The sequence below is a fragment of the Chaetodon trifascialis genome, chromosome 20, assembly GCF_039877785.1.
Source record: "Chaetodon trifascialis isolate fChaTrf1 chromosome 20, fChaTrf1.hap1, whole genome shotgun sequence".
NCBI classification, from domain to species: domain Eukaryota; kingdom Metazoa; phylum Chordata; class Actinopteri; order Chaetodontiformes; family Chaetodontidae; genus Chaetodon; species Chaetodon trifascialis.
Window position 1 is genome coordinate 17,683,357 of NC_092075.1, and position 25,457 is coordinate 17,708,813.

The window sequence follows — 25,457 nt, forward strand, 5'->3', positions numbered from 1 at the left end:
TTGGGATTGAACCATTTCTGTGGCTTCATTTCTTAAGTGTAACCTTCCTGCTCTGTGTGCTTTTGTCACAGACAGTCTGGACTTACATGAGCATTTTCTCTTTCACTGATGAATTTTCCAGAAAAGCTGAGCTTGAAGAGGCTATCCTAAACACTGCTACTAACATTACGCTGTCTTTGCAGATACCACAAGTGCTATAATACCACAGATGCTTTTAGAATATTTTTTTCATATTCTATTGTTAATTAATGCTTCTTGACTTGCAGTAGTTTCCTTTTCTCTTCCTATGTTTTGACAAGAGAAGACAAATTCATTGCATGCGAAAACCTGCTTGGGAATAAATGTGATTCTGATTTAATGTTTTTCTTTCTGATTATGTTTGTGATATTTCCTCATAATTTAAGAGCTGGTGTTTTTTTATGTTTGAGTGAATGGAACTGAAAAACAGCTATGGAACATAGAATGAAGAAGCAGCTCTGACATAAAGTCAGGCAAGCTGTCTTCTCGCTTCAGGAGACAAAAACAGAAACATCAGATAAAATAAGGAGGAGAACGTGATGTCCCATCTTCCTGCATCTGTTTGGGGATTTGTATCAGTGCAGATGGGAGCAACTGCAGTTTGGGAATAAAGACATTTGTTTAGCTGGTCCAAATGCAGGCCTTCCCACAACGACCTTCTCTCCACCTACACAGCCCCCAAACCCCTAAATACTGCATCCACCCACCACGCCAGACCTCCACTCCCTCATTTGTACAAATCCTCCACAGTCCTCCCCTCCATATTAACACCACTCTCACTTCTTTTGCATCCTTCACCCACACACTTGCCGTCCTTTCTTCCAGTGCACTCTTTGATTTTGAATGTGCTGATTTCCAATCCTTTTATCCCTCCCCTTGCAATCAGCAACCCTTTTTTCATTTCAATCACCACCTCTGTGGAGTGGGAGTCTGAGAGACAGCTTTGAATGGGGTGTGGACTGTATCTGTAGCTCACCACTCTGATCTTTAAATTGTACTGCCCTGGTTCTCTGTGATTAGTAAATGATTAGTGCTACAGCTAGTGCTGAGCTAATACAAGGCTTTGTTGACTTGCAAATTACCATGGCAGACAGATACATGTGCACCCAGTCACAGTAATAGCTTTCTCCTGAGATGACGAGGTGACTCATTTCTGACTAGTCTGTCAATATCTGGATTTCACTCTGCATAGTCAGGTGATCTGAATTTCCAGTACTTTTGGCTGGACTGCAGCAAAGCATGACCAGCCCTGTAAATGAAAGTCTATCCCTGACTTACTGAGTGAGTGATAATGTTACACCATTGGTTAGTGCATTTTCAAAATGAGTAGGCACCAACATTCCTCAATTACATCCACAGGATGCTTTTGTAACAAAACTGTCCTCAAGGGGGCTTTTACAGCAGTTCCACTCATTGACTGCCACTCACTCTTAATCTGTGGCACGTTAAGAACAGCATTGATATCATGCTGGTCTTGGAGACTACTATCTGAAGACCAAGGGTTTGTGCTTTTGAAAGTGCAACCAGATATTGAATAGTTATTATTGCTAACTTGACCACAGAATGATACAATCTTCTTTTCAGGCCTTGGCGATGCAAAATGTGACACAGACACGTTGGACCGCTGTGGCCATATTTCAGCTTTGGTGTGAAACTGGGTTGCAGGAATTCACATTGTAGACACTACCATTGACTATCCACTAACATTTTGGCTATAACATGGCACACATGGTCCAGCCATAATCTAGGTTTTGACCTAGTCCTGTTCAGTGCAGGCTGCACCTGCTTGAGATGTAACATGTGCAGCACTATTAAGCCTCATCAAAAAAATAAACATTAACTTATCTGATTGAATTCTTTAGCTATTATGCAAAAGGCGCTATACAATCTCCCATAGGTGTTGCTGCTGACACTGTTTTCCTCAACACCAACATCAAACCAGCTGCCTTATACTTAAAAAAAATACTGCAGTGAATTGCCAGTCTCCAGGCAGTGAAGACTTCTCATGGAGGCCACTAATGTTGTAATCATCTTTGTGACAGCCGAAAAGATGACAAAATTAGCAGGAATCTCAGTGTGAGTTCAGATGCAGTGTGAATCCTTCTAAAGCCTTAAAGGAAATCAAATCCCACCTGGAGGGTGAGTGCATCATACCATTGTAGAGAATCCAAGAAAGCACCCTGGATATAAAAGACACAGCTAACAATACCAGGAGAATACTCACCAAAATGGAGCTGGCTGCATGTTAATAAGGATACCGCATTGAGTTGAGGTGAGCCTCGTGAGGGTATTATTCTAAACAGGATTTTTCTTCCTGACTCACCTGTATTGTGACAATTCGTGGCAGTGGCTGGCGAGTGTTAGCTCCACCTTCAATGGCAATACCCAGGGTGCTGGCACTCTTTGCCACCCTCACTAGTGTAGAGGTGGGCTCCAACAGTCCAGGCTAAAGTAAGGGGGGGAGGAGAGGAGCACAAGTTATAATGTAAGAAGAATATTATGTATGCATATTTATAAATCTGAATATATTATATCTTTCTACATCCTCCTTCCCTTAGTGCCACTGTGCATACATATATTTTTCTGCCTTTGTTTATCCAAGGAAGAGCTTGGTTTTTTCTGAGCACACAAGCTCAAGAGTCCTCCCAGTGGATTTACACATTCATAAAGGTCAGGACTTCATATTAAAATGTACATATTCAATCTTGGGGTTTTTGTCTGTGTGTCAATCTGTATGTTCCTGGGGTTTTATGTCCACATTCCAAGAGAAATACCAGTGGTGGCCTAGTGAATGTATTCCATATTCCTGAAGAGTTGCCAGTTTCTTTTATTGTTGCCTGCCGCATGTCCTGCCTCTGTGCCCCATGTCAACGCAAGTCAATAACAAATATAGGCAAAATAATAATCTGAAAGACTGTCTTAAAGATTTTTTTGGCCACTGGGGCAGAGAAATATCCCAAAACAACCAGACAGACCCACATACGTATATCAGCACTTTCTATGGTCCACATGTTAGCAAACATCCAGCAGACCCAGAATAACATCAGCATTCGGTTTGTTCTCCATCAACTCCTGAGAGAACATCTGGCAGTGAACTTCTACCTGTTGTTTATTCTGGGCAGACAGTGTACTTATCAGGGCTTGTTTGCTGGAGGCAGTCAGATCAGTACTATGCAGTAGATGAAAAGCCCCAGATGTTAATTCTTTGCAAATCTGTCACCATTAATGGCCCTTTTCACACACAGTTATATGGTTCACTGTTAATCTAGAAAGCTCTGATTAGAGAAGCTTCAGTTAAATTATTTTGTTCCCATTCAATAACAACACGTCTCTAAACCTCTGACATGCTACCAAAGCCTCATGTGAGCTGGAGTTGTTGAATGCCAACAGCATATCCTTTGTTAAAATAAGTTGTTCCAAATTAATTATCCAGTGGAATAACAGGCACCTGTTTATTCAAGAATTAGAAAAGCAACAGAAAACCACTCACTTGACCACAGGCCATACAACCAAGTGGGACAGAGGCTAGCGAGCAGAGGCTGCTGAACTTAAGTTCTTTATTTACGACAAAACTCGGTTAGCTCACATGCACCTAAGCCTTCTCTGGAACATCATATGTGGCCTGCAATGCTGCAAGTCTTTAGTGACTCACACATGCCCAGAGACCTGCACCTGTTAACCTGTTCCACAAAGATGAGGAGACTATAACAAGGCTTAAACAAATGTCTTCTTTAAATTCATTTTAGGCCGTTTTTATGCCTCGCTTCTTCACAATAAAATGCAGCAAGTTGTTTCAGCTTTGGCATTTTCAGGCTAATAGGCTAATTCCTATCTAAAACAGACATTACATCTAACAGGCCTCTCATCATAAATAATCAGGCTTCTCCCATCCTTACTTGTTATTCCTTCCATCAATCAATAAGAATGCAAGAGCGATTTGAGAGTTTCATTACGCTACACTGCAGTGAGCGATGAAATAAATGATGGAGCATGTGAGCGAATGAATGACATGAGAGGGGAAATAAACAAATGAGTGAAACAAACTGTGTGAGCAAACAGAGGGAGGAGAGAAGAGATCACGGTTAGGATTGAGAGCAGATTCTGGAGGAGAATTAGCACTAAAGCACATCAATTCATCATTGGTCGGCATGTTTTTCAGCTGAGACACACACACATGTTGGTACTTCTATACTTGTGAGGACCCACAGTGCAGTGAGACATTCTCTACCCCCTAACTAACCTTAACCCTAAAGCTGAGTACTAACCCTCAAACAGCCCTTCCAAGACGTGAAGATCTAATAAATTGTCCTCACTTTCCAAATACGTCCTTACTTTCCAAAAACTTCCAAAGAAAAAGGTCTTCAACTCTCAAAAATGTCCTCACTTTCCAAAGGTCGCACTTAATTTCCCAGATGTCCTCACTTTCCAAAATGTCACTTTTGAAAAAATGTCTGACCCGTGTCCTCGCCTCACCTTCCAAACACCAAGAATCTCACTCCACCTGGTCCTCACAAAGACAGAGAGACCCCGGCACACACCTAGATGAACTGAATATATTTCTCATTCCTTAGAGTTTAACAATGAATCAACTCATCCGCCCTCGTTTGGCTCACAGCTGTTCTGAATCACACCCTCACCGGTTTGGAGGGATTGTCCCCCCCGCCCCCCTGGGTGTCTTGGGGGTGGCGTGTGCGTGAGGAATGGGGGCAGCTGTCTTTGCTGATGTGTCCTGACTCAGCTATGTCCACCCCGCTGTCCTCACTGAGGGTCTGGCCGCTGTCTGACAGCTGAGACAGGGCGCCACCTGAGAGTAAACACGCACACATGACATGATGGCGGAAATCTCAATCCAATTGTGTGAAAGCAATCCATTTATATTGGTTTTACTCTTTTACTGTTGAAACAAAGAGATCTTGCTTAGTTAAAGATGCTGTCACGTTACACTGCACTGCAAAAAATAAAAAAATCTGATTTTTAGACTTTTTCTGAAAAAGATCTGCTTTTAAGATTGAGGATTTAGTACAAGATTAAAAGCTCATTATGATTAGTGATGATTTGCATGCTGTGGCTACACAGTGTTCTGGGTAACTGCTCATTTAAGCACATTTAACTGAAGTAAATGCTTATTTGGAAAGATTCTCCAGATGATATTTATAAACATGTTCATAACTGACATTTTATTGCAAACAGTGACGATTAGCAATCCTCAGAATCTGTGCAGTATCAGTAAATGTTTCTCTACGTCACTACAAATGCTTAACAGTCAGGTGAGAAGTACAATGTTTTGCATTTCAAAGCACTTATCTTTAAACATCTACAGGCAATGAACACATTTAGAATATATGCAGCTCCAAAGAGTTAGTGTGCCTCTTTCATTGGAGTTGTTTGGCGACCAAAGCTACAATACTCTAAAGTGGTGATTGAGAATAATCTTGCACTTAATCATCGATACAGGTACCAGGTGTAATTTCTTTTTCTGAGACTGGGCAGATTACAAACTCATTTTTACAGATTGATCATAATTTCAAATAATAGTTAGTTGCAGCCCTACATGTACATGTTATTGTACATGTTCCTCACCTCGAGCTTGGGGCAGCGGCCGCACCTCGTTGACGTCAGGCTCTGCGTTGGGCCTGTGAACCTCCACTGTGACAAACTGTTGTTTAGAGCCAGGAGGGGGGGGCGGGGGAGGCTTTGGTCATGGACACTGGCTTAAGGGGCAGAGAAGGGGGCGGAGGAGGAGCAGGGAGTGGAGGTGGAGGTGGAGGTGAAGGGGATGGGGCAGCAGGTTTAGTGCCCCTGCTGGGGGACTGGACCCTGGGGAAAGGGCCAATGTTGTGTTGGGTGACCATGGACAACTGAGCAGTTGATATTTGTTCTTTCTTGGAAGGATCTTTCTTTTTGACTGCTGCGTAGTCCCGTGACGGGTCCCTGGGATGTTCTCGATTGTTGCGCAGTGAGGGCGAGGCGGGGGTATGTCCTGGTTCTTTGCCGTGGTTGCGAGAAGTGGGGGCTGTGAAGTACAAGCCTGAGTGGGAGGATTCGGACGAGGGGCATTTGTTGAGCTGATCTCGTCTACTTGGACGCCTCTGCACCCCTGGTGGGGGTGGAGGCTTGAAGGAGGGGGGAGATTCAGCTGTGGTGGACTGTACGTCGTCCTGAAGTGAGAGGATATTCATCACTGATTAGGGGTGTAACAACGTATTATGGCACAATGAACTGCAATATAAAATGTAAATGTAGGGTGTGCATTATTGAGCTGAACTGTACTCTGTATGAGCACACTGAGGTATGACTGTATGACTAACTGTTCATTTTATTTGTATGCAGATAAGATCTGCAGGGTAATCACATGGTTTGTCATGTAGCACTAGTTGTATCTACAGTGGTTTTAGTTTTATTTATCCAGATTTTGAGAGCTGTCTCTGATATTATGCTGCCAATCTAATATAGTAGAGGTGAATGGAGTTTAGTTTGTAGCAGTCGCAGCATTGAAAAATGATATTTGAAATCAATAGCAAAAGTAATATCTTTCCTGAAACAGTGTCCCAATTACTCTGGATAATCCACTGAAAACACTGTGAACACATTTCCCTCTGAAGTAAGAGGAGGAAACATGATGAAAACTGTTCAAAGCGAGTTGTGCAGATTTGTCAGAATAGCAGGGACACTCAATTATTACAAACATGTTAATACTGAATTTAAATGTCATTTTTCAGCAATGTGAGCACCACAAACCAAACAGCTATTAGAGGTAGATGAGAAAATATGGTTTTGGTCATTTGGGTGAAACAATCTTTTTTTATTAAGCATATTTTACATCTAAAGGGGAATAAATGAGGAATTTTACAGCCACAGTTTTTGCTTAGCTGCCAACTTTAAATGCTGTACTGTACTGAAAAATGAGCTGACTGTAAGGTTACACCCCTAATTTGTATCATGCAGAGGAAATACATTTAAAAGCAAAGTTTAAAGCCGGTGTCTGTATCGCTGCTTTATGATTCGATTCTCACTGATTCTCATTCAAACAATTGTATTCAACACCTATTTAAACCCCTCTGACACTTTTAGTGACAAAAACAGCCGACTTGAAGAAGTCTAATGCATCCAAACCGGGTTGAACACATCGTTGACTGTCCGTTTGATTCTTCAGGTATCCTGTGTTTCAAGGTAAGAGTGAGCACAAACTGAACAGTGGGATGAACAACACTGACACATGAGTGGCTAACTGGCATATGGAAACAAACATAAGATGTGCAGAGAAGCAAGCTTACAAAAGAAAAGCAAGGAATGATTTGAGTTGCAGGTAGCCTTGGAACAACGGGAGACTAAAAGCTTTCTCTGTGACCTCTCGCTTCCTCCTACTGTTCAGAATAAACATTAGAGACCACTTGTTATCTGTTATCACGCTGGAAACAACAATATATTTTTATTTCTTTTAACCCTAAGATCCAACCATCAGCTCTTCCTTCTTGCAGAGATGGAGAGGCAGGAGGAGAACTGGACATGCCAGGTGGCATTTGATTCGGTTCAGGTCAACATAGACCATAAAGAACTTATTTTCAAAAAGCTCTATTGCTCTTTCTTTCAATCTTTCTCATTTGGTGCAAATACTTGTTTCACTCCACCTCAGTCTACAGGTCAGCCACATCTCCGTCATCACCTCTTCTCCTCTCTCTTTTTTCCTTTTTTTCCTGTACCATTTTCTTCCCACCCCTCCTCACTTCTCCCCTGTGTCGCATCCATCTTTATCAGGCAAAAGGAGGTGCTACGACTGCCGGCCAGGCTCACCAGAGAGATGTCGGTTAGCAGCGTGTTCAGACTCTCTGGAGGAACGTCCTCGTTGCTCTCCACCACGCTGTCATTCTGAGAGACGCAGGAAAGAAATGGAGGTAAGAGGGAGATGAGGTGGAGAGCGGGGTGATGAAAAGTGAGGAAAGAGAGACAAACAGAGAGAGAGGAGGAAGAAGAGAGCAATTAAAGTGTGAGAGAGAAAGCTTGTAAGCAGATATTAAACACAGACCCAAAACAAATGCCAAATTAGATTTGCTGGATGTTCCATGTCTCCTAGAAAAAAGGAACAGCGTCAATATTTGTTTGCATTTGCTTGGCAATCTCAGAGTTTAAAAGGAAGGCGAGCAGATAAAGCACACACACACACACACACACACACACACACACACACACACACACACACACACACACACACACACACACACACACACACAGTCACTTGCAGTCACACACAGAGCTATCATGTCTTCTTCCACAAGCTAAACACACATGCTGTGGAATCGATAAAGAATCATCAGCTCAGTTCAAAGCAGGATTTGGCAGCTCAATCCCACCACCGTGGCGGAGGAGAGGAGGTAATTTGTGGCAGATCTGTGAGCGATTTCAGAGCAGGGGAGCCGGGTTCAGAGAAACATCGCCCTTCATTTAACTCTGCCACTAAACCAAAACAAAAGCCTCATCAATTCAGCTTAATTACCCCTCGTTGCTGCACGCGGAGCACTTACAGACAATTTATTTATCACAAGAGTCAATCGACTTTCTACATGCAGAGACGCTGCTCTGCACTATAAGTGCTCAATGCACGCTGTGTCTGTGTGTACGTATGACCGCGTTCGTCCACACTTACGACCCACACAGCATCTCTGTGTGTGTATGTCAGTCGACCCGGGAATCAGATGTTGCTGAACATGATTTACATCCAATGTCAGCATTCAATGCAGGAAGTAGTGATGTTTACACAGTGTGGTAAAAACATTATGGAAATGGTCTGCAACATGTTTGACTGCAGGGATTAGGTGAAACAATTTAAGCTCATTAATTCACAGATTTGACAGAAGAGGGGCATCGTGAATGAAAATAAGCGTGTATAGTTTGTTTTTGTGGAAAACAACTGACTCTGCATCTGTGACACCTCACAATGAAATAACATTCATGCCACAATTCTTGCCCCTTCTTCTATAGTGTTTTAAAAAACCTGACATGCTCCGTGACACTTTGGATGCCACAGTCTTTAACATTCCTGATCCTGGAGGTCTGTCCCTGTCGTCCCTGGTGACGGACTGTAAGCTATAACTGGTTCTACATGTAGTCTGACGTGTCTATCAGCAGGAATTTAAGGCACCTAAACCGACACAGTGACCATCTTTAAAGAGAAATGTTGTGCAATCTAGACTGAACTCACCAAGCAAGGCTAAACTTGCAGCTCTGACTCATTTGCTGTGAGTTGCATCAAATGACTCAAGGGAAGCATGACAGGATCGCAGACCATAACTGCAACAACTGGAACAATTGTGACTACAACCACTATTGATCTGAGCTCAGATGGTTGATTGTGGAAGGTGTTTTGTGGTACATGGTGGCCTTGCAGTGTTTAGTGTGGGCATGGCCGCATTCAGAGATAAAACAGGACTGTGTTCAAACAGAGTGACGCACTGTGCTGGCGTTAGCATTGGGCTACAGGTGTCGGTTTCTTTAGGCTTTCTGAAAGCAAGTTTAAGGTTGCCTAAACTTAAGCATATCCCAGCCATACTGTAGTTCACATCCACAGATATTAGTAGCAATAATCTGATTAAAAATACATTGACATTGAATGCAATCTGAGGCCAACAGAATCATCTAACATTATGAATGACCAGCCAGTGAGTATCTAACTTGTAGCTCTGTGTGTGTCTTTCTCCATACCTTGTGTGTATTTGTGTAAAGTAGGTATAGGTGCACATGCATTGGTATGCAGCTGACTACATACCTGGTTTTGAGTGTGATTCAGAAATCAAGTGTTGTTATTGTCCCACACCCACCCAGCTCTCTAATCTGCTTAACACAGCAGTGGTAGCAGTCACCCAGGGGTCCAAAACAGCACAAATATACACACAGACACATGGGAAGAACACAGACCAACACAAACATCCACGCTTGCACGCACATACACACACATGTAAATGTCGCTTCTCTGAGGGGAAAGCAGGAAGGCACAGAAAACCCATCTGAGGCATCTGAATGAGAAGGACTGTTGGTGGAAAAATCTGCAGACAGTCAAAAGCTTATCTGTGCTGTCAGCTTAGACACTGTGTGTCTGTGAGCGTGTGTCTGTTTGCGTGTGTGTGTTGGGATGTTTTACTTGTTGTTGTGGGGACATATATCTGTTTACACAGTCACATTGTGGGGACCTGTGTTCCTCCTGGGGACAAAACGTGCCCACAATGTAAATCGTTATAATTTAAGGATGAAGACTTGGGTTAATGTCAGGATAACCTTAACCTTAAGGGTTAGGCAACTCACAGTTATGATGATGCTTAGGGTAAGTCTCCAAGAAATAACATCTATGTGTGTGCATGTGCCTGCATGTGTGTGTGTGTGTGTGTGTGTGTGTGTGTGTGTGTGTGTGTGTGTGTGTGTGTGTGTGTGTGTGTGTGTGTGTGTGCATGGATAACTGTGCAATCATTTGTCTTCAACCACAACCAAATACTTGCATGCGTACACCTACTAGTACTACATGCTAACACATTTGGTTTTCCTGAAACAACAGATATGCTTAGAAGCATATGCTTAGGAGGGGCAGTCAAGGGAGTTGTCTGCCAAGACTGAATAAATGTAATAATAAATCAAGTAAAAATGGAAAAAGTGAGAATTTGGTATGCTTCATTTCAGCCTGTTTCATGAAAGGGCTAAAGCCAAGTTAATGTGTCTGCTGTGGTGAAGAAGCATTGAATTACATGGCTGGAATTACAGATTCACTCTGAAGGGTGGCTACAGCAGAGTACAGTTATTACAGTACTGTAGGTTCATTGGGTGAGTCTGACAAAAGTGCTGTAATGTGTCTGTCCACTTGTTTTTATGCAGAGTGGGAACAGGAAACACCAGCAATTTGAAGTCAGTGTAACACTCTAATTTCACCTGAATTTTATGTCCCCACACACCAAAAGGTTCCTGGTGCAAGAGGACACACTGATCACAGAAGCTCACAGCAAATGAGCTCAACTTGCTAAAATGAAATTCAACTTTTTGTCGACTACAAATTTTTGTGGTCTTTTCTCTCTGTGACAGTGACCTCGACCTTATAAAAAACAGCCAGAGACTTCCTGTACAGTCACACTGTGAGGACACACATCAGGGGGGACTGTGGAGAGACACATCACTTTCTTTAAAAGCACTACACTTCTTGTCCAAATCAAAATAGAGAAAGGGAAAAAATAGAGGAAAAAGACAGCAGAAAAACACTGCAAACAAATTCACTGCAAGGTGAGAGTCAGAGTGTATGTGTGTGTGTCACCTCTGCCCACCAGGAACTCTATAGCTCCTTATTTAGTGTGTATCCTGCATGTGTGGGTTTGTGTTGGAGAGCATTCATCACTTTCAGCAGTGATTCCTACCTCCATCATATCTATCAGCCAGAGCAGCCTTTCCTACAGAGGGGGAGGGAAGGGGCAGGTGGAAGTGAGGGAGGGTCGTGGAGGTGGAAGAAAAACATAACCTATGAAACATCAGCTGATTTTTCAATCTCAACAGGAAGCCACTGAAATGTGTCAGTGTTCAGCACGACAAAGTCCACACATCGCTTCTACAGCAGAATCTGTTACAATCCATGGAAATATATCACAATATCCTGTCTGCCCCTCTCTGTCTCTCTCTTTCACACACACACACACACACACACACACACACACACACACACACACACACACACACACACACACACACACACACACACACACAGAGCCAGCAGAAAGGAAGAGTGAGCAGACAGCCAAACAGAGAGGGAACCAATCACAATCCAAACAGAGAGACAGCGAGGCAGAGCAGAAAAATAAAGGTGCATCCATCCAAATTATTTGTACCAGAATGAAATCTTAAATAAGGGCAGCATATGGATTATTAATTCGAAGCAGGGAGGGCTACAGAGAGCTAACATTTTCACCCCGAAATACCCAGATTTGGACACATTTTATGTTTCCACGCAATGAATAATTCTCACATAAAAAAGAAAAAGTGGCCATCCAATCTAGCTCAGGAGTTCACAATAAATCAAGAATACTCAACTAATTGGCCAACTAATAAACCCAGCCTACCCGAGCAGAGCTGAGGGTGGTGTTGGTCATGAAGCTGGCTGACGACGAGGTCAGGGTGTCCGGGTACGACACCATGGACAGGGAGTCCTGTTGGAGTGCTGTGGCTCCGGCTGTCCCCTGTCGTGCCTTTAGAGCCTGAATTTCACGCCGCAGCACCAACCCGTCAAAATGCTCCAGGTCCTGCGGGGTGACCAAACCTCGCACCTCTGACAGCAGAGAGAACTGAGGGGAGGAAGGAAGGTACAGTGGGGCAGAAACAAGAGGGCAGGGCAAATGTATGATGTGACAGACTGACCGGGCACCGACTAACAGGCACCAACAACACTGAACTTTAGTTTAAACAGAACAGATTCTTTAGCCTTTGTTTAAAGGATGGTTTAATCATTTCCAAATCTAGATTCAAATCAGCTCTGACCAAGATTGAACTGGATGGCTGAGATGGTTGAACTTCAATATTGTCTGGATTTGTGAGATGAGCAGAGCAGAATGAGACCTCTACTGAGATTTCTGATGTTTGAATTCATTTTTAGCTTTATGTCCTCTAAGAACAACAAAAAGGCTCGACAGCTCAACCACAGAGAAAAGCAATGTGTCTATACTTTACAGCGGTTAATGTTCTGTATCAATCATTAGTTAAAAATCATGTTTTTTCCATTTTTTTCCTAATACAAAAACAACTGTTTCAGGAGGTAGCAGTGATGATTCCATTTACGGGCTTTTGTCATAAATATGGATCTCATTCATTCTGGTCATTAAACCGTATTTCATGGCGATCGTTAAACTGAGTTTGCACGTGCGATACTAGACAGATTAAGTTCAAACCTTGATCAAACTACTCTTATTTGAAATGAATTACTCTTGTGCACATTTCAAAAACACAAAAGCAAAAACAACCCATCCAGTAAGGGAGTTGCACAGTAGCTCTGAATACAGTATGGGGCTCTCTGTGGCTCTATGATACAGCGGTGTACTTGAGAAATTTGAGATAAAATGCTTTTGATTTATTGTGGGTTTTTCTTACAAGGTGAACTACTGCAGGCTGTGAGAAAATCAAGAGACTTTTAAGAGGCGAGGAGGAAGAAAAAACAAAACAGAACTGTGAACATCGGCAAAAAGCCCAGGCATAAATCTCAAAAGGGCTCAGAAGACTTCAATGCAAAGCTCACAGCTCAAACACGCAGACTGTACAGGAGTACCGAGTCCCGCGTGGAGAAAACTGATTCTCTTCTGATCTTTATCTTTCCTTTTTCAAACAAACGTCCTCTGCCTTCACCTTTGCATGCGTGTTGAGCAGCTCGAACAGTGCCACGACCAGCTGCTCCACCCCAATGTGTCCGTCCCGGTACTCCTCCACGTAGTAGCCCATGGTCTGCCGCTCTGCTTCCGTCAGCAAGTGGCGCGCCTGCTCTTCCAGCATGGCCCGCGACTGGTTCACCAGGCTGGACAGGGTCACCTGAGAGCCCGCCACGCCTTTATAAAACCCAGGCTGGTGTCAGTGGTGCAAAGGAGAAAAAAAAAGATGAGATGGAGAAGATATTTTTTAATTTATTTATTGGATTTTTATAGTAATTGATTTTATTTTTCATGTCCTGGACGATGGACCGAGAAGAAAAGAATAACGAGGAAGAGGTGAAAAATAGGCCAAGGAGAGAAAAGAAAGTAGCTGTGATATAGGATTTTACAGAGAGGCGGGAGGATGATGGAGAAGAAGAGGATGAGGGCGGAGAGGAGGAATGAAACATGAGGAAAGGATGAGGAGAACAATGCAAAGAAAAAGAGGAGGGTTAGAAGTAAGTGAGGGGGAAGAGGGATTGTGAAGCAGAAGGGTCAAGCAGATGTGAATGGGAAGGTGCTGAGGAGGGATGAGAGAGAGGGAGGAAATGTGAGGAAAGAGGGGGATCAGAAAGGCAGGGAAGCAGAAATGAGGAAGGGGGGAGAGTTTGATGGAGAAGCTGGAGTGAGGAGGATGTGGAGAAAAGAGGACAGGCAGATATTTAGCATGGCAGGAGGTGAAAACTGAAAAGGACGACGGTGGTTGAGGAAGGAGAATGAGAACACAGGAAGAGTAGGAGGAAGAAGTGATGGATAGGGAGGAAAGAGGGGGAGATAACCGCAAAGACCCAGGGGTGACGGGGGAGCGGGAGGATGGTAAGAAAGGAGACGGAGGAAGGAAACCGATCAGGGCGGAGGGAAAAAGAACAAGAACATAAATTACACCCACATGCAGTGAACTAACCATCAGCCTTCTCATCCCAAAAGTATAAATTATCATCCTACTTCCTTCTTCCTGCTGTCCTGCCTTCATCCATTATCATTAATGCTATATGGCACTCACACCACAGCTTGCAGCAGGGCAGAAACTGTTCTGTTCACACATGTGGGTGGCAGGGTTTTTTTTTTTTTTCCAGCTTTCATATCCGTCCCTGGTGTGTCAGCTGGCATCTCTGCCAATCAGAATGACACCCAGTGCTATGGCACTTCAGAAACTGATGAGCTGCCAATATCACGTCCCTGCTCCATATCTGCTCCGTTTTTTTTGCTCTCTGCTGGTTCCTTCTCTTTTCTCAGTTATCTGCTCGCTAGCATGCAGCTTTTCTTTAATTAACTCCTTAATCAAAGACACCACTTCAAAGTCACAGCTTCAGGGTCTGTGTCTTCCTGCATTCACACAAGACGGAAACAGGAGGAAGAAACAGGCCCGGCATCGTCTTCCCTGCTCCTCCTCCAATCTCTGTCTTCTCCTCCTCCTCCTCAACTCTTGCCTGCACTCGTCCATCTATATCATAGACAGTAGTTGTCCCAGTGTCCTGGTCTGAGCAGAGCCAACAACTGTTTAATGCCCAAGGTGAACTCTGGTGCTACCCTGCCTGAATCTTAATCACCTCAATGCTTACCACGAAAATTTTTCGAAAGCATCCGCCTCACGGTTACTTAGCTCAAGGGTGCCATTGAGTGAACCGATGGGACCACATGAGGCATGTGAGCAGTCAGTCTGTCTCTGGCAGTCGTATTAGAGGGCAGATTGGCACTTGAGATAGCTAATGAAATTGGTCATCACTCAACTGGAGTGGAACACCTGCAGTCTCCTGCTAACGAGGTGTGCTCGAGGAGGCGATGCATGAGGACGGAGAGAGGGCGCTTTTACTATAAAAGCACAATTTTACAGTTAATGGACATCCAACAATACTGGTCCAGTTGTTGGACCCAGTCCATCTCTGAGGTCATTCTCTGGCTGGGTTTGTTAAATGCTGTGATCAGCTGATTGGCACTTTTATCGCAGTGACCAGAAACAACAACCACCGTCAACATCCAATCGATCAGGAGGAAATAAGATAAAGCCGCACCAAAAGCTGGCCGAGTTAAGACCTGGAAATGTCACACGCCTTATCTCTGCCACATCTTGTCTCCATTTAACAATGCCAAGAGAAGAAAAAAAGTTGAGATGAGGTACACAAAGGTATTTTCCAACAGACATGAGATCAGGAGATATCGCGTCTGTGTTTTGTTGGATCACAATTAGTCTCAATATTAACTTCTGGGACACAAAATTCTGCAAGCAAATAAGGGTCATTAATATTCTGAGCTTGTGAAATGGTCACAAATAACTTCTGAGGCTGTATTTAAAAATACTTTGTGGATGTGGAATTAAAATTTGTGCAGGAATATTTTGAACAATGAGGTTTCACAGAGTCTGAGAGGCGGACATACAAGTGTCCTATCAAAAGGCATGAAGTTGAAGACTAAACTTTCTTGTCAATATTTTAAGCAGGAGTTGTAGAAAGTCAGTTTAAAAAAAGGAAAGGAGCACCATACAAAAGTATGGGCAACCCATGAGATTTGAGCTCTTGGATAACTTTTACCAACATCTCAGGCCTTAATTAGCTTATTAGGGCTATGGGTTGTTCACAAGACTCTAGCGTAGTGGTGCACTGCTCTCCAACTGTTACTGTTACAGCCAGTGGCACAGGGAACATTTCACTGGTAAAGGGAAGAATGGACTCAATTAAATACCAGCAAACTCTGGAAGTAAATCCCACATCCCACTGTCTGTAAAAACGCTGAAGTGAAAAGAGCATGACTTCCTCAACAGGATAGTGATCCTAAACACATATCAAAATTCACTATGGACTGCCTCTAGAAACCCAAGCTGAAGATTTTGCCATGGCCCTCACAGTCCCCCAAGATAAACATCATTGAAAATCTGCAGATAGGCCTCAATAGAGCTGTGCTTGCACGACAAGCCAGGAATCTCACAAAACCTTTTGCAGGAAGAATGGGCAAAAATCCCCCAAACAAGAATTGAAAGACTCTTAGCTGGTGACTCATGTTTACAAGCTGTGACACTTTACAAAGGGGGTGTTACTAAGCACTGACCATGCAGGGTGCCTAAACTTTGGACGTTTTTACTTTTTTGTTATTTTGAACCTGTAAAAGATGGAAACAAAAAGTAATCTTGTTTAAAACATTCAAGAAATGTGTAATTTTTAACTTTATAATCAGGTCATCTTTTACTCACTTTGCTAGAAATTTAGACCAAGAGTACCCAAACTTTTTTCATGCCACTGTATCTGTGAACACAACTCAGAATATCTCATCAAATGTCTTTCAGACAAGGGCTCTCTGAAACCCGGGCAAATGGCTGACTGAGCCGCTGAGTTGAAGAGGCCTGCATGGCTGTCAGGAACCTCTTTGTACCAACAACCAAAAAACAAATGGGCTGAATAATGCTGCTGGATTCAAGCTGGTTTCTTAAAAAAAAAAAAAAGAAAAAAAGAAAAGGTCTGCAGCAGTTCAGAGAAACAAATGGCTGCGTGCCTGTAAAAAGCTTGGGCAGTACAGTTCATAAAGTGCTTCTTCCCAAGCCTGGAAATTATGTTCCCTGATTTTATTTCTTTTCACAATTATGTTGCGCTGACAAAACTAGTCACTGGATCATGCTCACATCTTCTTCATGTCATTATGTTAATGAGAAAATGTTAATAGAAAATGCTGAAAATTCTTGATTCTGACTGGTTGGAAGGTGTGAGATCAGCTTTTATCAACCAGACAATATAATCAGACAGTAGCATTAAACTGTAGGCAAAGACAGCAACAGTGGGACTTAGCTAAAGATGGTGGAGCTAATGACAGAGAGGAAGCCTGTGAATGTGAATATGAGAGAGCTCTGCTTGAAAGCCAGTTTCTATACTTTGGTTCAGCAGACTGCAGCGATATTCTCTGGCAATCAGTAAATTTCTCTCTCTCTCTCCCAATTTGAAAAGTTTTGTTGTCAAGATTTTAAAACTCCGAGCTCAGCCTTTTGAACCTCATCCTGTTTAGATCGATGTCGCCTAGCAACGCAAACAGCAGGGATTCTGAGGCTCAGGAACTATATTGATCATGATGTTTAATACAGACAACTGAGCTCAAGGCAAGTGTCTGTGGTATAAGAAGGGCTATATAACCCCATCACATCATAAGAATCATATTTTATATATATATCACAAAAAATGACAATAAGCAAGATGTGTCCAGTGTTAAAGGCCTCTGGCTACAACCCTTGGTGGGCATGTATTTAAGAGGAAAGCAAACAATATGCTTATCTTCTTGAGACAGTCACACTAAACTCACAAAACAATAAATACAAGTGAGCCAGTAATCAGATAAATTAATAAAAATAAAAAGCTAAAATATACATGAGCTAAAAACTATGCCACAAATAATCCAGAAAAACATTTTTTATTTCTGTACCAATTTTTGATTAATTAAAAACTTCAACTATTACACACACACACACACACATTAATTACATAAAATTACATTCCAACATTAACTGATTCAGCCAAAAGTATGATCCAATTAGATCTTTCTGTTTACTATCACCTGACAAAATAATCTTTACCCAATGTTCACTTAGCAGCTTCTTTCCAGTGCTTTCAACTGCCTCTCATGGTCTTCATCAATGCACGGAGTTGTTCACTTGTCTGTCAGTGGACGGCTCGGACAAAGGAAAACATTACAATAGAAGATGACGACAGCACCCAAAAGTCACTCCACGAAAAAAGAAAGATCATTCATCTGAGGCCAGAAGCCTGGACATCATTTTTTGGCAGGGAGTTTAAACTCTTTTCTCTGAAAATGAAAACAGAAGGAGGAGAATCACCAAAAAGAAAGAGGAAATATTGCTGTGCCAACGCTATAAAAATCGATTGCACACGATAGTGGCACAGATTGTGATTGACCTGTCAGGGCAGAGCCTGGTATTAAAACCTGAGGCCTACAGAGAGAACAAGTGTACCTCTGCTTCTTAATTCCATCACCAGCTCCCAGCTGACAGAGCCTCAAGGTCTATATGTAAACTTTATGAGGATCTCTGCAAAGCCAGGAAGTTATGATAACAGACATATTTACTACATCATTGGCACTCTCCACAGTGAAGCTGACAGATACCTATATGCCCCCGGAGCGGTGCTCTGATTTAATCACGCTGCGAGTTGTAATGCTCTGGCGTCAGATGGAGAAATAAGTGTCCATCATTGATAACAGTGACCATAAAAGCAGTGTGTTCCAGTCATGGAGTCAGATCCAGCCTAAATCTCATTCTGAACACATGGCAAAGAAGTGAAATCCACCCTGCTCTTATCGCAATTTAGCCCTGCTAATCATCTTCATCAAGGGGATTGACAGTGGTCGCTTATCACTCCAACAGTGCCTCTCAGCCCTCTGTGCTTTTAATCTTTGCGAGTGTGATATTTTGCTCAGAGAATGAGCACATCTGCTGAATTCTTTCACACATCAGGAATTATTATTAGAAACAGAATCAATACCTGTGACCGGATCACGACTGAATGTTATTAGCTGATGATGATATTCGCTTAGAGGGCTCACTGATTTGCAGTGTGCAGCCAGAAAACTCATGACCTGTATATAGGACAGTATGTCAAACCATAAGCATCTTGGCTGCTAATGGTTAATGACATTTATTATACATTTGAATTGGGCTAAGTGGGGACAAAAAAAGGTCATTTTACTGTGACAATAGCTCATTTTGGAAACGTCTGAAAAACGTTTCCAAAATATGAAATGAAAATATAGTCTGAAAAGTATAAGAGGCTTGCCTTAGTCACAATCTTACTGCTATGGGATGTTACCAAGATGGCAACCATATACAAACGTCTCTTACTAAGACTTTAAAGACTTTTAACTTTTTTTTTTAAGGCTTTATAAACCCTCATCAGACTCACTGTCAAAGTGTTTAAGTATTTATATTGTTCCTGAACTCTCTCCAATAGTTGATGTTCTTTCAGGTCTTCAGTCCAGCTGTATGAGAGTTGTCCAAGCTGTACGCTGACATATTTCAGCTGCAGGCTTTAAGTTGTTGCTGCGATCGTCTTGGAAGTATTGATGTGTATCATTGAAGAAGAGGGGAGACTGATTCTTGACATCTTGATGCACATCAAACAGGCTTCCAGACATTTTGCTTTCTTAAATCACATCAATTTACCCTCCAGTCTGACAACAGAAGAACAGCCCATACATATATGTAGCATGTCATGGTTACTGTGTTGCTAATAGTATTTTTTTGACTGTTGGAGAGAGAGCAATACACAGTTACAGTCTTGCAAATTAAAAAATTTCACCGTATCAGTTCTGTCTCTGTTTGGTTACTGTGTTCCTCCTTGACTTGCTCTTTACTTTAAGCAAAACTGCACTGCCCAAAAAGAGTGGCTCTTTACATGGACTGATGGTAAGCTTTATGCTAAAATCTGACACACAGTAAGTGTTGTCAAGTCATGCTGGTGCTTAGTTGTCAGAAGACCTATCAGAAGTATCATGCCTCTATGCAAACTCTGTGTCTTAGTTAGATGAGTTGGCTTCACAATCAACATCCTCTTGATTAGACAATTAATGCAAATAAAAGAGACCTGCCATCAGCTGAATGGCATACACAGGAAGACAACAACGAAGGCTAAAACTACCCTGATTTCTAAAACTGTGCTGTTGCTCACCTTCACAATATCTAAGCTAAGTATTTTGACCAGTTATCTCAAATAATTACCCATTACTGGTAACTGAAATTACAATGGTAACAACTCTATATATGTATGTATGCTCATGAATCAGCTTGTCAACAGTGTGTGAAATAGAGCAATTGTTGTGGAAGTTGACTCCACATGGGCTTCCCTGTCTTGTTTGATTTTCTTAATCTGCAAGTTATCAGTTAGAAAAAATCAGTTGAGTGACAGGATGTCAAAAGAGCAACAACGCTGTCACATTAGATAGACAAACCCTTCCAGAAGCTGCGTGCAACAGGCAAGTGAACCATTTCTTTCCTGTGTAAAGGGAACAGAGTTACAAACCTCAAATGCAGCTTTTTATTGAACAGGTAGCAAGAGAAAGCAAAACAAACTAAAAAACACTGTGAAGGCATGAGTGTGAAGTATAATCATTGCGAGTGTAACCCAGAACCATCTCTGATTAAGCTGCCTTATCTTTTCTGACTCACACATTTGGACGCAGCATGTATAAGCTTGCGTTTTGTTATTCAAACCAGAATGAAATTCTTTGCAGCCTTGTGGTACAGTAAATACTAATTTTGAGAGCTGAATTGGGATTTGTGAGGTACAATTTACTCCCTATCTGAGTGTGTTTATCATTCCATTCAGGCCACTGGATTTTATTCAGCTATTATTCACAAAATGTCTACTTCCTTTCATTTAGCCTCAACCTTGCTTGTCTTTTCAAGTGCAGGGAATCCAATTCCCTTTCTGTTGTTTGCTGCCCATGCTGTTCTGTAAAACCTCCAAAAAACATGATGAATCCATTGTGAACTGTGTATTGCTAGCTGTGTGTCCAAAAATACCTTGCCAGTGCAAAACAAGCAAAGTCTCACAATTAAATTTGTCTTGAGCTTTCAGAACCATCAGTTTTCAATGTTGCAGGTTTTATCTTGATGGTAAAAGCAAGACATCTTCAGGTTCAGCTCGCTAGCTTTTATGTTTGAATACCAGCATTTTTTTAAATTAATCTTTAAGTACCTTCAGGTTTCAGCAAGACCTTTTCAAGCCTTTCAGAGTGTTTGATACGACTGAGCATGACATCCATTTTGAGTGGTTTTTCTGACTGAGTGTTAAATATACATGAAATGGAGAAAGTTTTACATCAGTCTCGGAGATCACGTGTCTGAGAAACATGACATCTGTTTCGGGGTTGCACAAGGCAGCTGCCTCGGTCCATTAATGTTGTCACAATACATGCTGCCACTTGGTGACATCATTAGTGAGCACAATGTATGTTTCCATAGTTATGTGAATGAAACATAATTGTACATCTCTGCCAAACCAAATGATCCTGCAATTATAGATTCTGTTAGTGACTTTGGCAATAAATAAATGATTGAGCAAAAATTTCAAAAGTTAGATGAGGACAAAACTGAAATCCCTTTAGTTGGCTCTAAAACAAAAATTGAAACGCTGTTAAGTAATCTGGGAAAATTAACTTCTGAGATTAAGTCTGAGGTTACAAGTCTTGGTGTTATTCTATACTTTTCCAACTTAGAAACATTGCTAAAATACGACCATTTATAAAATAAACTCTGCAGCCCGGCAACTAAACAGAAGCAAGAAGAGAGAGCACATTGGTCCAGTTTTAGCTGCTCTGCACTGGCTTCCTGTAACATCCTCCTCCTTGTATACAAAGCCCTTAATAGACAAGGACCAAGCTACATCGCAAAGTCCATTGTTCACTACTTGCCTTCAAGAACACTGTGATCATCTGCAGCTGGTTTATTGGAGGTTTCTAGCAACAGCTGAAAGAAAACCAGGGATGCAGTCTTTGTCTATTATGCCCCAAAGCTCTGGGGCACCTACCTATAGATTTTGCACATACAGTATGCACTGCTGTAATTCTTTTAAATTGTTGTATTTTAATTGATTTTATTTATTCTACGTACTCTGTTTAACTTCATTATTTTTATTATTAGTGAGTTCTATTTTCCATCTTATGTTATGCAACCTCTTTATTCTTTTTCATCCGTATTCTTTATTTCATTTTTAACATTGTTATCAAGTGGGCTTTATTCTCCATTTTATTTTTACATTCATTTTCCCCATTTAAGGCTCCATTGAGCAAATTAGGCTTGACTGACAAAAGCAATATCTACCATTGTTATTTGCTCTAATACATTTTACTGTTGCTCTAACAACATTCATGTGCTCTAGATCAGGGCCCAAATTGGGTCAGAGCAGAATTAATGATTGAGAACTGCTTTGTGACCTATCCTTAATTAATTAGCTTATCGGTCTGGCTTGGCCTTTGGGCTGCAATTATATAATGTTGGGGGGGGGCAGACAATGTGACCTCTGGGATGCGCTGAATCTCCAGGCACCAATAGAGAGATGACAAGATGATGCAGAATGCTATAAGAACACAACTCTGTTAGCTTGTTGAACAAGTGCAATCACCAGCAGATCATTCTAACGCAGATTAATATTTATACAGGGGATGTGTTGACATAGTGTGAGGTTATCAGTGGGGGTCGACTCTAACAGAGGTTCTCTGGCTCATATGGAGGAGCAGCAGGGCGGTGAATTATCACCTCCTTTCCTGATGCCTAGCCCTAAAGCCCTGCTGCTACATATCTTCCCCTCTTAATGTCCCCTCTCTCTCCCTCTGTGTATGTGTGTGTGTGTGTCTCTCTCTCTCGCTCTCACACACAGAGGTTATCATACACACATATTCAAACACAAGTGGCAGCAGCCAGTCCACCTACATGTACTTTAGTTGTCTTTGCTTATTGTGAGCTTGTGCACTTTGATTCTCATCATAAAAACATGCGGTTTTATTTTTTACTTTTTTTATGCCTTTATGCCTACTGTAGCATGGAGCGATATGTGCTTTTACATTAAAGCACCCGAAAACTTAAATAGAAAACACGATCAAAAATGTGTGGCAACCCAAACAAAGCATGTAGGCAGCTGAACATTACACCCATAGATCACTGTTTAACATCTCATTCCATAAACATGGGCAGTGTTTGCTGTCTGTATTGGTGTTCCAGTTCATCTCAAGTGGTTTGTATGGGCTTGAGATCAAAGCTCTGTGGACCCATGCATACAAGTTCTACAACAAACTGGGAAAAATGTCTGTATGGGCTTAGCTTTGCACATGGGGGTGAGTGTCGAACACAAACTGTTGCCACAAAGTTAGAAATGCAGTGTTGTCTAAAATACAATTTCATAATCTAGCATTAAGATTTGACTCTACTCCAAATTTCAAAAACCACACAAAACAGCCCCAGACCAAAAGCACATAAACATTGTGCATATTGGATTTCCTTTTAATAGTCTTAAGTTAGAAAAAGGAAAACATCCTCACTAAAACTCAGCTAATGTACGTCATCAGGGCAGTGAAGCTGTGTTTTGATCAGATTTGATTGACAGCAGTGTCTTCCTGGCAACACAAGCAAACAACCCAACAACCGACATCAGATTCTGAATTTTGCTTTGTTTCATACTGACAGGTGAAACTACCGTTTCAAATGCAGTCTTGGGTACAGACAAAACATAAAATAATAAATCTTTCATGTGAAAGAACCAATATGGTGGCTCCGACTAAGAAGCTGATTAGGGAAATAGAGGCTATGAATAGAGAGGCGTGGGCGAAGACAAGCGAAAAGGCCTCGATAATGAAAATAGGACAACCTAGCACAGCCATCACAAACTAACACTTGGAAATGCCTGCAAACATACGCATACATACACACGCATTAAGATGTACACACACACACACACACACACACACACACACACACACACACACACACACACACACACACACACACACACACACACACACACAAGACCACTGCTTAGGACTGTTTGATGTGGGAGATGAAATGACCCCCATCAAATAATATGTATCTCAGGAAGGTCAGTCTATAGGACGAGGGTTTGAATTGGATGCACAGCATGGTTGAAACAGCTTGACACAAGACCAACACTATCATAGTGTTTACTCCTTGTCAAAAGCACTTCAATGACCATGAGGCATCCATGTATTGTAGCAAAGGACTGTAGAGGACATGGACTGATTTAAAGATAGTGACACTGGTACACATGGAGAGAAGAGTTTCCATTTAACTCAAAGCATTACTGTGTGTGAGTACAGTCTCACAGAGCAGCTAGCATGGCAGTGGACTGTTAGTCTGGTTAATTTATAGTAAGAAAAAAGTATAAGAAATGCAACTGTATGTTAATCCCAGTGCTCTTGCAGTTCCCAGTGGTCAAGACAAAGAAATCATTCACTGCAGAGATAAACCAAAAATACTACTGAGCAGATTACATATACCAGACCAAGCTGTCCTCAGACCAATATTACCTGTTTCAGGCCATAATAAGCTTTCTGGCCTGAGTATAAATATTTCTGGAAAAAAAGGGAAATAGCTGAATCACTGCTATTTGTGAAGTCCAGGGGGCACATTATGTGCTTTTCACATGAATTATCTTGGCAAAACAGGCTGAACACCTCTCTGATTTATATATGCCCAATGCCCTGCTCTGCTATAAATAGGGAAAATAAGGACTAGATAGTAGAATGAATTTAAGGTATGCAAGTTATCAGTTAGAAAAAAATAAATGAGTATTAGGTAACCACTTGTTTTATCACAACTACAATGAAAGACAGAATCTAAGAAATCTCAGAATGAGCTTGTTCTCTGCTCTCCCCTCAGCCCAAGGAAACATTAACAGAAGGAAGTCATTACATCATAACACTAACACTGTAATGTTCTGCTTGTGACAGTTCAGCTAACTTACTAACCTTAGTCTGTTAGTAACCACAATCACACAGAGGCTCCAGTCTTAATGTAACTTGCATGCAAATATATTTTTGAATTAACATGCAAATCAAATGCAATGTACCTCCAAGATGCACGAAACAGTAGCTAAATAACAACACACCATAATAATGGTGCCTCAATTGCCCAGACTGATGAAGAAGAGAAGGGACTGATGGGGCAGATGGAGTGGTCTACCCTTTTACCACTATGCTAACTGCATTGAGAACGTTCAAGTGTGGCACCAATGTGCGTTAATGTGCTACGCCGTGACATAAGGACCCCTCCTTCTTTAGTTTCTTTGCCTCAGTCAGAGATATCTAAATGAAATGTCAGTGTAAACTCTGCAACAGCTTTTTTTTCAACTTGAGTGGATTGCAAAATGTCTTCTAAAGGTCAGTGATCAGCTACATCGCCTTAACTGTAAAATCAGGGTGGGCTCAAACTGCATCAGCATACACACACATATATATATATATATGAACTGCATCACCATTATGTTTTTCCCCAGTTCTTCTGATTCCTCACCTCTTTGCATCCATTCA

General features: G+C 41.8%; 1 protein-coding gene across 1 annotated transcript in view; it reads right to left on the minus strand.

Annotated features, from left to right (window-relative positions):
- Nucleotides 1–25,457, minus strand: part of whrna (whirlin a) — a 126,796-nt gene that overhangs the window by 5,092 nt on the left and 96,247 nt on the right. The window contains 7 exon segments of the mRNA XM_070989398.1: nt 2,342–2,464; nt 4,656–4,822; nt 5,599–5,698; nt 5,700–6,176; nt 7,810–7,884; nt 12,099–12,320; nt 13,372–13,584. Of these exon segments, the coding sequence (XP_070845499.1) occupies nt 2,342–2,464; nt 4,656–4,822; nt 5,599–5,698; nt 5,700–6,176; nt 7,810–7,884; nt 12,099–12,320; nt 13,372–13,584 (1,377 nt within the window).